This window comes from Benincasa hispida, chromosome 9 (genome assembly GCF_027475165.1).
Source record: "Benincasa hispida cultivar pf3 chromosome 9, pf3_genome.v1.1, whole genome shotgun sequence".
Classification (NCBI taxonomy): Eukaryota; Viridiplantae; Streptophyta; class Magnoliopsida; order Cucurbitales; family Cucurbitaceae; genus Benincasa; species Benincasa hispida.
This window is the reverse complement of record NC_143486.1, coordinates 23,845,151-23,858,452: the sequence shown is the minus strand read 5'-3', so window position 1 is coordinate 23,858,452 and position 13,302 is coordinate 23,845,151. Positions and strand designations below refer to the sequence as shown.

At 31.4% G+C, this 13,302-nt stretch overlaps 2 protein-coding genes across 2 annotated transcripts; both read left to right on the top strand.

The window, feature by feature from the left end:
- Positions 1-7,277: 7,277 nt before the first annotated feature.
- Positions 7,278-8,089, top strand: LOC120085134 (histone H2AX-like). Its single transcript, XM_039040998.2, has 2 exons — positions 7,278-7,548; positions 7,630-8,089. Exons 1-2 carry the CDS (start codon positions 7,348-7,350, stop codon positions 7,855-7,857), a joined length of 429 nt encoding a protein of 142 aa, XP_038896926.1. The 5' UTR covers positions 7,278-7,347; the 3' UTR covers positions 7,858-8,089.
- A 137-nt stretch (positions 8,090-8,226) lies between these two features.
- Positions 8,227-10,138, top strand: LOC120085135 (histone H2AX-like). The gene is made up of 2 exons (XM_039040999.2): positions 8,227-8,570; positions 9,693-10,138. Exons 1-2 carry the CDS (start codon positions 8,373-8,375, stop codon positions 9,912-9,914), a joined length of 420 nt encoding a protein of 139 aa, XP_038896927.2. The 5' UTR covers positions 8,227-8,372; the 3' UTR covers positions 9,915-10,138.
- The last annotated feature ends 3,164 nt before the right edge of the window (positions 10,139-13,302 follow it).

Here is a 13,302-nt window from a genome sequence, read left to right as displayed (position 1 = left end):
ATGCAGGGAATCGTGCAGAGGAATTGGAGCAGGGGCAGCTTGGTGATATATATGCACTTTTTCAGACTTATGGAAAGTAAATAAAGTGAAGACAATTTCCATGTGGCAGACCACGTCAGCTGACTGGTTGGTTGTTTAATCCATGTGGCAGACTCAATCTCGCTCTCTCCTACAATCTCGCTCTCTCAATCTCACTCTCTCCTACAATCTCGCTCTTTTAATCTCGCTCTCTCCTACAGTTTCGCTTTCAATCTCGCTCTCTCCTACAATCCCGCTCTCTCAATCTCGCTCTCTCCTACAATCTCATTCTCTCTTATAATCTGCTTCACCCACTTATCTTCCTTGTCAAGGGTTGAAGTTTCGACTTATGTATGCCAGAACTTCAACCTTCGACAACCTAATATACAAAATTAGCGAGATTCCCTTCAAAATTCCCTTCTAGAGCGAGATCCTCATCACAAAATTAGTGAGATTTCCCTTTCCTTGTCGAGGGTTGAAGGGTTGAAGTTTCAACTTATGTATGTCAAAACTTCAACCCTCGACAACCCTGATTTACGTATTGTTTCCATGTTTTTCTTTGTTTGTCGAGTTCTCAACGTTCGACCTCTACATTAGTCGAATCCTCAACCCTCGACTTCTAGCCTCGAAATCCCAAAACAATAATATTTCTCTAATAAGTTTCAAAACAACAATATTTCTCTAATAAGTTTTGAAAACAACAATATTAATATTAAAGTATATTTTTTATTAGAAGAACCTTGTAAATAGAGAAAAAATTGAGAAAATCTTTTAGATTTAGTTTTTGTCCATACTATCTCTTAGATTATTTTATGAAAATGTTGCATCAAAATTTAATCATTTGCTTTCTACTCATGAACAATTAGGTCAATTGTCTACTAAAGATTGATTGGAGAGAGAAAAGTTAATTGAAGGATTTTATAATTTCTTAGAGTTTGGTAGTCAATATAACTGAAGCAACTTCGTGAATAGTATTTAGTAAATATCATAATGTACCAACATTATTATTATATTATATCCTAGATATCTATTATGACTCGATCTTTAATTTTTGTTTATTTATTTTTCATCTGTTAAAAATATTAAATTACTTTAACGGTTAATAATAAGAGGCCTTTTTAGATATAAAAATATTTACACTCTATAGAAAAATATTTAAAAATATTTACACTCGATCCTTTTAGATATAATAAAGTAAAATATTATTTCACTTTATTGACTTCCATGAGGCTAGAATTTTAAAAAAAGACATATATAATCATTTGATCAATCAAGTTATGCTAAACATGTTACCGCTTTATCACTTTTGTTATGAGTTTGTTTTAATTTATTATTTAAATTAGTTATCAATAGTCGATCTAAAACATAATATATAAAAAAGAAATTGAAATAATAAACATCAAAACTATATAACAAATAATTGTGCAATTAATTCAAAACTTTTTTTAAAAAACACAATTTTAAATTTGATTTGCCCATTCATTTTATATCATATATTTTACACCTTAATAATAAGGATCCGATTCTTATTTTTAAACAAATTAAAGAATAAAACATAAATTAAATCTAAATAGTTCAATTATACAACACATGGTTAACTTACAAATTTGTTAATAAATTCTCGCATGCTATTATTTTAAAAAAATTACTAGCCACGTGCAATATACGTATCATTAAACTAGTAGCTATAAATACTGCAGAATTTAATAAAAATATTAAAAATATCATCGACGTATAGGTGAAAATATTGATATTTCAGTGATTTTTCATAAAAAAATATATTAACCATCGATATATCTATCGACACTTCGACGAAATATCACGATTTTTTCATGCTTTCAAAATTTTATCTTCTAATTGACATTTATTCTGTCACTTCATCTTTTTTAAAGTTGTCGATTTAGACTTTAGTACGTTTGGTTTTTGAATTTTCAAAATGTATCCTCTTAGTTCTCGAGTTTTGAAGAATAAGTGCATTTAATTCTAAAATTTTCAAAATGTTTCTTTTTAGTTCTCGAGCTTTTAAAATAAGTTGAAAAGGTCACTCAAACATTTATAGTTATTATTTTAAATAATTATAAGAAAATTTTAAACTATAAAAAATGATTTTAAAAATTATCGATTTTCTCTCAAATTAATTTTTAAAAATATTTTTCTAATTTTAGGTATCATATAATTATTTAAAATAATTCACAAAATTATTTCAAGGATCTTTTAGTCCTATTGTTTAAAAACTTATTATTGTATATTCTTAAAATGTAACGACCAGATCCTTACATATTATGGTCTGATCGCTACAACATGCATACTTAGACTTTTCTATCATGAGATGAGTTTTGGTAAAAATTTCAAAAGAAAATATCTAAAATTTTATTAATTAGGTAGAAAACTGTATAAAAAGTTTATTTTACAAAACACAAATATCCATAAAACATTAGCGTAGTGATACAAAATGCATATATGCCCATAATAGTGAGTTTGATGTTTGGCTCTTTAAGTTTCTGCCACCTACGCTGTGTCCTTACCTACAAAGTCTGTAAAATAAGATGAGTATATAATATACCCAGTAAGCAGTTCTCACATAAGATAGTGACCAAATGCACAATCACATGCAACATGTCATGAAAACATATGATTGGGATCGAAAACATATAATAACATGTGGTGGTCGGTTATACTTCCAACGTAAATTTCTCCGTCCTGGTAGGAAGATGAGGACTTGAGTGGAAACTAACCCATCTGCTGATTAGCGGGTCATGCAGTAGGGCCAAAGTCGCATCCAACATCAACCATTAGCATAAACGTAAGATTGGACTAGAGGGGTGCAACCATACATACCCTGTTAGTCCCTAGCATAAACTTGACATAGAATTGGGTCTAGAGTAGTGCAGCCATACATGCCCTGCTAGCCCTGGAAGCATAACCTTTATCTAATTAAATTTTAATATTATTTTATCATTGTGAATAAACATAATGCATGGGGTCCCTCATCGAAACACGTTTTAAACATGTAATGCAACATAACAATGACATAATTATGCAACATAATAAAGGTACACTACCATAAAACACTTAAAGAGAGGGTGAGATAAACTACTTACCTTGACTGCGATCCTAGTTATTCCTTATTATTCTTTATGGTTTGATCCTATAAAATTTGTAAAGCACTTATAATTAAAACTAATTTTAGAACTATTTAAAGATCTTGATGAATGTAGCCTATTTATCTTGAGAATTATAATCGTTAAGTCTTAAGAGTATTAATGTAATTACGCTTAATTCTTTAACAATGAGATTACTAATACTAACGATGATGACAATAATAGTATTAGTATAATAATAGTAGTAGTACTAGTGGTGATATAATAATAATAATAAAGGAATAAGTGAATTCCGTCTCGTTCCCAACTCCCCAATCAGACGAATCCCCAAAATGGTAGGCTAATTGAGTTGACAATCTGGTCACTCTCACCCATATAAATTAAAGGACCGCTTTCATGAGCAGGAGTTCACAACTCACTCATAATCCAGATTATGGTCTGGCCTTATACAAACTCTTTGTATAGGATACCTCCGCTCACATGTCTCCACATGAATGATCAGGATCAGATCATTTGTAATACTTTACAACACTTGTAATATTTACAAAGCGAGTCGTATCCGTAGTGTCACCAGGACAAGGTACCCAGCCTTATCTATCTACTACAAACGGATTAGGTTATTATTTAAATAAGATCCAACCTGTATGTCTCTACATACTTGTTTAAATTAAGTAAAATAACTTAGGATCTTAGTTTATTAGATTGAGTGTATGCTCATAAAATAGCAATTATTTTATTAACCACAGTTTATTCATACAATTCTTATAAACTCCGAGAATACAAGAGATTTAGGATACCAGTCTCAATAATTGCTAGTTTGTATAAACTACCGAAAATATGCTTCTAATGTACTGATTGATGGAAATTTCACATAAAAATACCTGAAAATTAGCGGTTCTATAAAAACAAGTGCCTTATGGTTAGACGAATGTGGGAATCATCAAAGAGGTGCGCGAGTTTGGAAATCGAGGTTAAATGTGTACTAATTGATAGAAATTTCACACAAAAATTACTTGAAAATGAGTGGGTTCTCTTGGAAACAAATACCTCGTGGGTTTATTTCAACCCGTTCATCGGTCGTGATGCATGAGTTTCAAAATGAATGGGTTCAACAACACGTTCGTTCATCCGCGATCAGTTCACTGCAAATGTTCGTTCGTCGGCGGTATATTGGTTGTAGGGTGTTTTGTTTGCAACAAGGAATTCTATTTTCGCACAGCAGGTTGTTCGTCTCGTGGGTTCGCAACAAGTTCTTCATGGCGATGAATAGCAATGTTCGTTGCCAGCGGTGAGTAGAAACATTCGTTCGTCCTGACGATGACGTGTGAGTTAAGAGCGAGGGAAGGAATAGAGGGGAGAGGAGAAGAGAATGAGTGTCGAAAAAGGGGGGCACACATTTTTACTTTTTTTTTTTTCTAAAAAAAATAATATATATATATATATTTAGTGACATTTTAATGTGTTACTATAAGGTTTTAATGTTTAGTGGCGCTAGTGGGTGCATTGTTAATTCTTTTAGTCACACAGATTTAAGATTTGTTACTAATAATGAACTTTTTGTGATATTTTTGCAAAATGTTGCTATAAATTGATCTTTAGTGACAAAATTTGCACGCACTGCTAAAAATGTGCCACTAAAACTCAATTTTCTTGTAGTGCCATGGGTTGGGTTGGTGTTTTTTAGATCAACCTAAAAATTCGGGTTGGTAAGGTTGACAACCCAAAAGACCCAAATAAAGTCTCCTACCCAACCTAACCCAACCTTTATATTCGGGTTGGGTTGTCGGGTTGTAATTTTTTCTTTTTGATTAAAAATATGTAAATTTATTTACAACGTGTGACTACTAACTAAAATCTAATAATATTCAAATGTTAAATACCGAACATCTTTGATATTTCTTACAAACTTTAAACAAAGACAAATATATTAACAATTTTAAAAAATATATATTAAAAATTTACAAACTAATCGATACAAAGTAATCAAACTTATATATATATCTAATTCGGGTTGGATTGGGTCAGTCATTTTTTTAGCCAACCCCCAACCCAATCCACCCAACAAAAATATAAAAAGTTTAACCCAATCCAACCCAAGAACAAAATTAAACTAACCCAACCCTTACATTTTGGATTGGTTAGTTCGGGTTATTCGGGTTGTCAGGTTATTTGAATACCCCTAACAACAATCCATGTCATATCACTTCAGATATATGAACTTCATACATCATATCTCAACTGAATATCCCAAACAACCCATAAATTATATAATTGTTATAACATAAACTATCTAAAACAACCATATAACTATCTAATAAAACGAGCAAAAACGAAAATCAAAAGTTTGTCATATGAGCTCTTATAGATTTAAATAGTATATAGGAGAGTATAAACACTAACAATAAGATATATAATGTAACGACCCGACCCCCTAGGACTTAAGTTAGGCCGTTACTAAATACATGCATGCATGAAACTCAAAACGACACTCGGTTATGGCGAAATAAATGCTAATTAAATAAGGTAAGTTCAAAAGACTTTCATTAAATTCAAATATTAAAACAATATTAGGGTACCTATAAATCATTAAAGATAATAAATAAGTCTAAAGACGATTCTTAAAAGTAAGTTTAGAGAAACATGAAAAGAACTCTAAATCTCATGAGCGGAAGTTTTTCCATTCTCTTCCTTTCCATTTTTAAAACAACCATTCTTGCCCTTGATTTCCAACACTAAACTCCGGAATTAATTTCCAATATTAATCTCCACTTAAATGATTTAAATTCTAACAGTTGCACTTAAATGTCCAGAAATTCCAAAAAATGTCCTCAATTAGTAAAAAAAATTATTGAAATTACATTAATACTACTAAAAAAAAGGGTTGTTACATATAACTTGGCTTGGAAATAAAAATAACTAGATTATTAATTTAAATATTTGTACACTATTTTATAATTTATTTATAGGAATACTCATCAATTTCAATAATTTACGATAATCCACGTGTCTGTAAAATTGAAATATTGATGTCAATGTTGATATTGACATGTTATCCTCAACACAGATTAAATAACTTCATCACTGGTTTATACATCTTATCTAAACTAAACAACTCTATAAATTAAATAACTCAACTTATGGAACGTTTGGAGTAAAAAGTTGATTATTAAGTCATATGTTATTATAACTGAGTTATAATAGTTTGTATTTGAGGTATAGATTATTTTAGTTTGAGCTATAATAGTACGTGGTTGGTGTGTAAACTATTTTAGTTTGAGAAGGAAATAGTAAACACTGTAACAATGAATAAAAAAATGATGAATGTAAAATAGTAAAAACTGTAGCAAATAAATATATCAATTTTTCTCGCAGGATTCCACCCCAAATGGGGCGAGGATTCCCCGATTAAGAGGGAAATGGGGGAAACAAATTTCCTGTGAGCTAATGAATGGGTTATTTTCGTTAATTTTGAACTTTGAAGGATAAAAGTTAAAAAGAAAAAGTCTTACAGTTGAAGAGTATTTTATTTCAATTAGTTCTTAGGTTTGAAACTTTGCACTTTTAATCTCGATTTTTTTTTTTAGTAAATACTCACTTTCAGTTTTTGGTACTAATATCTATTAATTAATTTAAAACAATTATAAAGCAAAATCTTAAAATTAAATTATAGTAAAACTTTATTAATTATATTGGTTTTATTATTTTAAATGGATTAATAGATATTAACGTAAAAACTCTTAACATCCAAGATAGAAAAGATCAACCAAACAAAAAAATTAAGATTAAACGTATAAATGTTGAAACCTATAATTTAATTAAACAAAACTGAAAGGTGATAACATTGTAACCATTTAAAATTGTTTGACTAAATTAAAATCATTCACAGAAAAATGTAAAATTTGAAATTCATGGATAAAAAATGTATTTTTCAAAAAAGAAAAAAAAAATCCTGAAGAATTTGGACGAAAGCACACAAGAGCACGCAAAAAAGCGCAATGTTCAAATATTTCGCCCCCTCGTCGCGCCAAAATTAAAAAAAGAAAAAAATTAAAATTCAATTAAATCCAATTCCCGCTATGCTGGCGATCCGCGTGAAACTCGTTCCACCAATCACAGCGTTTCATTCTTCACTATAAAACCAAACCAACAGCCTTCTCTTCGTCTTCATCTCCTCAAAAATCTTCTCTACTCATCGGTCACTTTTCAATCTCACAACCGGAAAGCAACAATGAGTTCCACCGACATTCCGGCGAAGGGCGGCAGAGGCAGGAAAGCGTCCACCAAGTCCGTCTCAAGGTCTCACAAGGCCGGTCTTCAATTTCCCGTCGGCCGTGTCGCCAGGTATCTCAAGAAGGGACGTTATGCGCAACGCGTTGGCTCAGGCTCCCCGGTCTACCTTTCCGCTGTTCTCGAATACCTAGCTGCTGAGGTTTGTAATCGCTAACTTCACTTCGAGTTCAATCCTTTCAGTTCTCAGTGTTCTGATTTAGGTCTCTTGTCTTTCATTTAGGTTCTGGAGTTAGCCGGCAATGCTGCGAGGGACAACAAGAAGAATAGAATCATTCCAAGGCATATTCAGCTTGCGGTGAGGAACGATGAAGAATTGAGCAAGCTTTTGGGATCTGTTACAATTGCAAGCGGAGGAGTGATGCCGAAGATTCATCAGTCTCTTTTACCGAAGAAGGCAGGGAATGCGAAAGACAAGGCTGAAATCGGATCGGCGTCTCAAGAATTCTAGCTTACAGAAGAAATCGCCATTCATGAATAGAAAATTAAATAGTTAGGTTATGTTAGATTGTGTTATTAGTTTCAATGAATCGGATCATACTTCTTTTGGTATGGTAAATTTGCGGAACGAATTTCGCTTAGATTAGTATTTGGCATCGTCATCGTTCAAATTTTCTATTATTCAGTGTAAATGCCGATGAAGTTCAAAACTAATTTGAATCGAAAGAAGTTTGAGTTTTCAATTTCCTGTGATTTCCAAATTTTCTCATTAGCCGAAGGAGAATTACGATGTATGTCCTCATTGAAGTACGAAATCTTCAAAGTATTTACTTATTTGGCCCTAAAATTCAAATATTTATAAATTTTGTTAAATTTTATGTTAAATTAGTTGATAATTCGTTTGTTTTCGTTTCTCTCCCTGTATATATTATTGGAATTCTTCGACCTTAAGCCCTCCATATTTATTTTTTCTGTCAAGTTTTGCATTCTCTAGGGTTTCGATCATCCGCCGGAAAATACCGTACAATGAGCTCATCGGCTTCGTCCAAGGGCGGCAGAGGGAAACCCAAAGCTACAAAGTCTGTGTCGCGGTCTCAAAAGGCTGGTCTTCAGTTCCCCGTCGGCCGTATTGCGCGGTTTCTTAAGGCCGGTAAGTATGCGGAGCGTGTCGGTGCTGGTGCTCCCGTCTACCTCTCGGCCGTCCTCGAATATCTCGCCGCCGAGGTTAGTGCTTGTTTTCGAATCGGATCTTTAACTTGTTTCTGATCCGTTTGTCCGTGTTGTAGTGTAGTGTTCTGATTCACTTGAATCGGAATTATCATATTTGATTTGGTTGGGTTCCTTGTGCTTTGGCTTTGGAATAGATTTGCAGAAGAGAAATTTCAATTTTTTTTCAGTTGATGCGATCAGTGCCGAAACTGATGAAGAAACAGCTTATGATTTTGAAATTAGGGTTTGGCATCGAATGAAAATGAAATTAGGTTTACCATCATTGCTTTCAGAATAGTTGTCTTGTGCTTTGAATTGTGGTCTTCCTTTTGTCTTTGCATTGCATCTAATTTGCTAGAAGTTTGAACTCGATGAAGCTTAATTAGTTTTGCTTATTCATATTTTCTATATAAACATCTGAGTTCTTAGCCAATTTTGATGTTGATTTTGAAAACACTTCTAAAATAGCCAACAAAACACATAAACCAATAGATGAAAGTTTGTTTTATAGGTTTAATTTTCAAAAATAAAAAACCAAATAGTTGTTAAATGTGACCTTATTGAATAAGGTCATAAAGTCGTACCATGTTTTAAAAAGCTCTCTTGGGCATGCACCTAGGCTCAAGGCATAGGTTTGGTGCCTTGCCTTGGAAAAGCGAGTTCACAAAATAAGGTGCGCCTCATGTGCATGCCTTTTGTGAAGCCCCAAGGCTCAAAGCTCTGGGCTTTGGGGCTTTTTCATTATTTTAAAAATTAATAATAATTAAAGGTTTCCTTCTTTATTAACTAAAAGAATCAAGTTTATTAAACCTAAATGCAAAATTTCTCGTTTTTTGGATTTTTTTTCTTTTTCATAGTTCCACTTCAACTATGCTTTCTCTTTTTAATGTAATATTTATATATATATTGTGCCTCAAACTAAAGCTCGTGCCCTTTTGTGCGTCTTGCATCTAGGTTCGCTATTACACCTTAGTGTGCCTTGAGTATTTAAAAACAATTAACTGCGAGACTATGTTGGTTGTATCTTTAGATGAATGAAATTTCACCTGTGTTCGTCCTTATAATATTCTTAACACTAATGATGATTTGCTTTTGCATTTGAAGTAGCTGTATATACTAAAAAAACTCCATTTGTAGGTGCTTGAGCTTGCAGGCAATGCAGCCAGAGACAACAAGAAGAATCGCATTGTTCCAAGACACATACAGCTTGCGGTCCGAAACGATGAAGAGCTGAGCAAGCTTTTAGGTGATGTGACCATTGCAAATGGTGGAGTGTTGCCGAATATCCATCAAAATCTCTTGCCTAAGAAGGCTGGATCAGGCAAAGGCGACATTGGATCTGCATCACAAGAGTTCTAAAAGTGTTTGATCATCTCCAAATTTTGATACGCGAGGTATTCAATAGTGCAAAATGGTTGTGGTTTCTTTGCCTTGTTTTGGAACTTATTTCATTATTGTGAACCACAAAATACTGAATCTCTTTTATTGGACGTATAACTAAAACCATATTGTGTTTTATCCTTGTAGTTTTGCTTGTTTGTTACTTCGATTTTAAGATATCAGCATCAGTTTTGTGCTATTTACATTTTCATTGTCTACTATTTTCTTCACCACTGTGTTTTCTGAAAAGGGTGGGTTGGGCATTACAATCAATCTTGAAAAGGAAAGAAAAGAAGCTCTAGAAAGCAAAAAATAGATTAACCCAAATGGTCCTTAGGAAATGTTTTTTAGCACTAGTCATTAGAATAAGGATATAGAATGGATTCCTTCACACTTTCTTCCCGTCAGTTGTATCTCACTCTCTCATACTTGCCACTTGGTGTTTAGTGGTGTAATCGGTTCAACTCGGCTTAGTATGAGTGTCAGAACCAAAACCGAACAACCAATTTGTTTAGAAATATAGGAAACCAAACTGAACTGGTTACAAGTTTATAACTGAACTGTTTGAATCGATCAATCAACGGTTTGGTTGTTTGTGTTTAAGCAATTCCCTGCTTGATCCTGTTTGACAAACTCTGCTGGAGACCTTTTAAGCAACCACACTGACCTCATGCTTTGGTATATTAACTAGGTTTTATTATATTTCTACTATTGGTCGATTTGGTTTCATTTACCTGAAACCACCAACCTGACCAGTTTTGACCAACCCGACAAGAGGTTTCAGTTGGTTTAAAAGTTTTTTTGGTTTTTCCTTGCACCCTACTTGGTGTCTATATCAACACCATGTTGAACTCAACTCTCTTTCCTTCTCTATCTTCCATCTCTTCCCTGCCCTCATCACCAGGTTGGTTGCTGTGGGGGAATATTCCGTTCATCAAGCGCATAATGTCGCTTGGCTCGATCACATCACAATCTTTCCATGGTTGAAAGTGAACTGCAGCTGTTTCATTGACCTCCAAGGATAGACATGCCTGGTTGTACTGAAATTGTCTCCTTCCACTCTCATTTGCTTGCTTCTTCTCAACTGCCACAAACAAACAAACATGCTCTGTTTTTAAGCACAACATTCTAAAACTAGCGATAATGAATGAAATTTGCAAACCGAAATGTGAGGGTGTTGTTGGAGAGTAGAGGAAGACTTTGATTATTTAACTTGAAACTGCCAACTATGTAGGAATGAAGTTACTTTTGAGGTGTTTGGTTTACAACTAGTTTGTCACATAGTCTTTAGTGAGAACACTGATTAGGGAGGAGAGGTCCTTATGACAAGTCTATAGTATTCATTTATTTGGTGTTTGTCCATTTTAGGTTGTATCAATTTTATAACAAGGATCTTCATTTCGTAGATCTATGAAATGTGAAATGTTGAAGGTTAGCCAACAAGAATGAATTGAAACGTCTGGGCTAAGCACATTTTTGTATGGGTTAACTACGAGAATAGACTATTTATAATCTTTTTTATTTTTTTTAAATGCTCAAAATCTTAAAAAAAAAAAAAGATCTCAACTTTATCATTAGTTAAGCCATTTGAAGCTCAAATCGTCTTTAATAATTACTGTCCATTGTGGTAGTTTTTGTGATTACAACAAATTTAAAAATTGATGAAAGTAAAACATATTGAGTTATATTTTTCATTCATATGTCTAGGAAAGGAAAAACTTATTTCGACCTACAATCGCTAGTTATTCTCCACATATCTTTAATGATCCGTTTGGTTCATGAGAATAAGAGATAAAAATGAGAAAAACCTTCAGAATGAGAATATCTTATTCCAAAAAATTTCATATTTCCATTCAGGTTTTTCATAATCATCCAAGTAGATTGATTTTCTCCATTTTTAATAGTTTTTCTCTCTCTTACTTTTTATTTTATTTATTTTTCTTCTTTCTTGATAGTGGTTAATATATTTAATTTTTATAAATAGGTTTAGATTAAATTTATAATTGATATAATTAATTTTATCAATAATAATGCTAATATAATAATTTATTCTATTATTATGAATCAATATGAAAAACAATAATCTTTTTAAAAAATATGAATAACCATAATTATATTTGCTTAATTTTTTTATTGGTAATATATATTAACATAATAAATTATTTATTAATCTTTAAAAAATATTAAATAATTAAGTAATAATAAAATAAGTTTTTTTTTCAATTAAACAATCTTGTACACTTGTACTTTTAGTTTTAATCTACATAATTGTTTTTTTTAATTGAAAATATTGTCTGATGATTTAAAATCTATTAATCTATATCAACTTCTTTTTTATATATATGGTTTATAATTGATATTAATTAATTAACTGTTCAATTAACAAAACTACAGAAAAAAAAGTAAATAGATATTTAAATTAATTACTAATATCTTTTAAAAATAAAAATTTATAATATAAATGTACAATATAGAAAAAAATTAATTGATGGAAAATATATTAAATTGGAGGATGAGTGGGTAAATTTAGTTAAAGTTTAATGGCTTAAAATTGATTTAATAACTTAATGTAATAAAAATTAATTAACAAACAAAAGTCAATTATTGAAATTAATTTTTATACTTTATAATGACATAAAAAAGTATAATACATTGTAGGGGTGATAAAAAAAGTTGATAGCTCGAAAAAATCGAACAACCCAACCTGAACTTACTATTAACCTTAAAATATATATTTTTTTTACTTAGAACACAATTATTTATACTTATGTTGATTTTAATTTTTTGAATAATTTATTATTTAACCACTCTTAAAAATAGTTTCTTTTCACTTTCAAAATAAAATTTTCATTATATAAATTGAAATTGGATTGTTAATCTTAATTCAATATATGAAAATAATTATATTAGATTTTTATGTATTTACATTTTGCTTCTTTTTAGAACAAAATGTTAAATAAATGACCTAACTAAGATTTTTATGTATTTACATTTTGCTTCTTTTTAGAACAAAATGTTAAATAAATGACCTAACTAACATGAACCAGTTCAATCCAAATACTTCATGATTGGGTTGGGTTGAGTTCATTTTTTAATGAGGGTTATTTGGGTTAGAAAAAATTTACAACCCGAACAATTGAGTTGAGTTCATTTTTTAATAAAAGTTATTTGGGTTGAAGAAATTTACAACCCGAACAATTAGGTTGAGTTCATTTTTTAATAAATGTTATTTGGGTTGAAGAAATTTACAACCTGAACAATTAGGTTGGGTCTAAAAAGTTTTCAACCCAACCCAACGAACACTCTTAATACATTGCCAAACATTCTATTCTCATTATCAGACATCTTATTCCTAAACATCGTTTGT

What these genes read in the sequence shown, in the direction of transcription:
- LOC120085134 (XM_039040998.2), top strand. Translation starts at nt 7,348, where the DNA reads ATGAGTTCCACCGACATTCCGGCGAAGGGCGGCAGAGGCAGGAAAGCG. An exon ending in TCGAATACCTAGCTGCTGAG is followed by an intron (nt 7,549 to 7,629) that starts GTTTGTAATCGC and finishes TCTTTCATTTAG; the next exon opens with GTTCTGGAGTTAGCCGGCAA.
- LOC120085135 (XM_039040999.2), top strand. Translation starts at nt 8,373, where the DNA reads ATGAGCTCATCGGCTTCGTCCAAGGGCGGCAGAGGGAAACCCAAAGCT. An exon ending in TCGAATATCTCGCCGCCGAG is followed by an intron (nt 8,571 to 9,692) that starts GTTAGTGCTTGT and finishes CTCCATTTGTAG; the next exon opens with GTGCTTGAGCTTGCAGGCAA.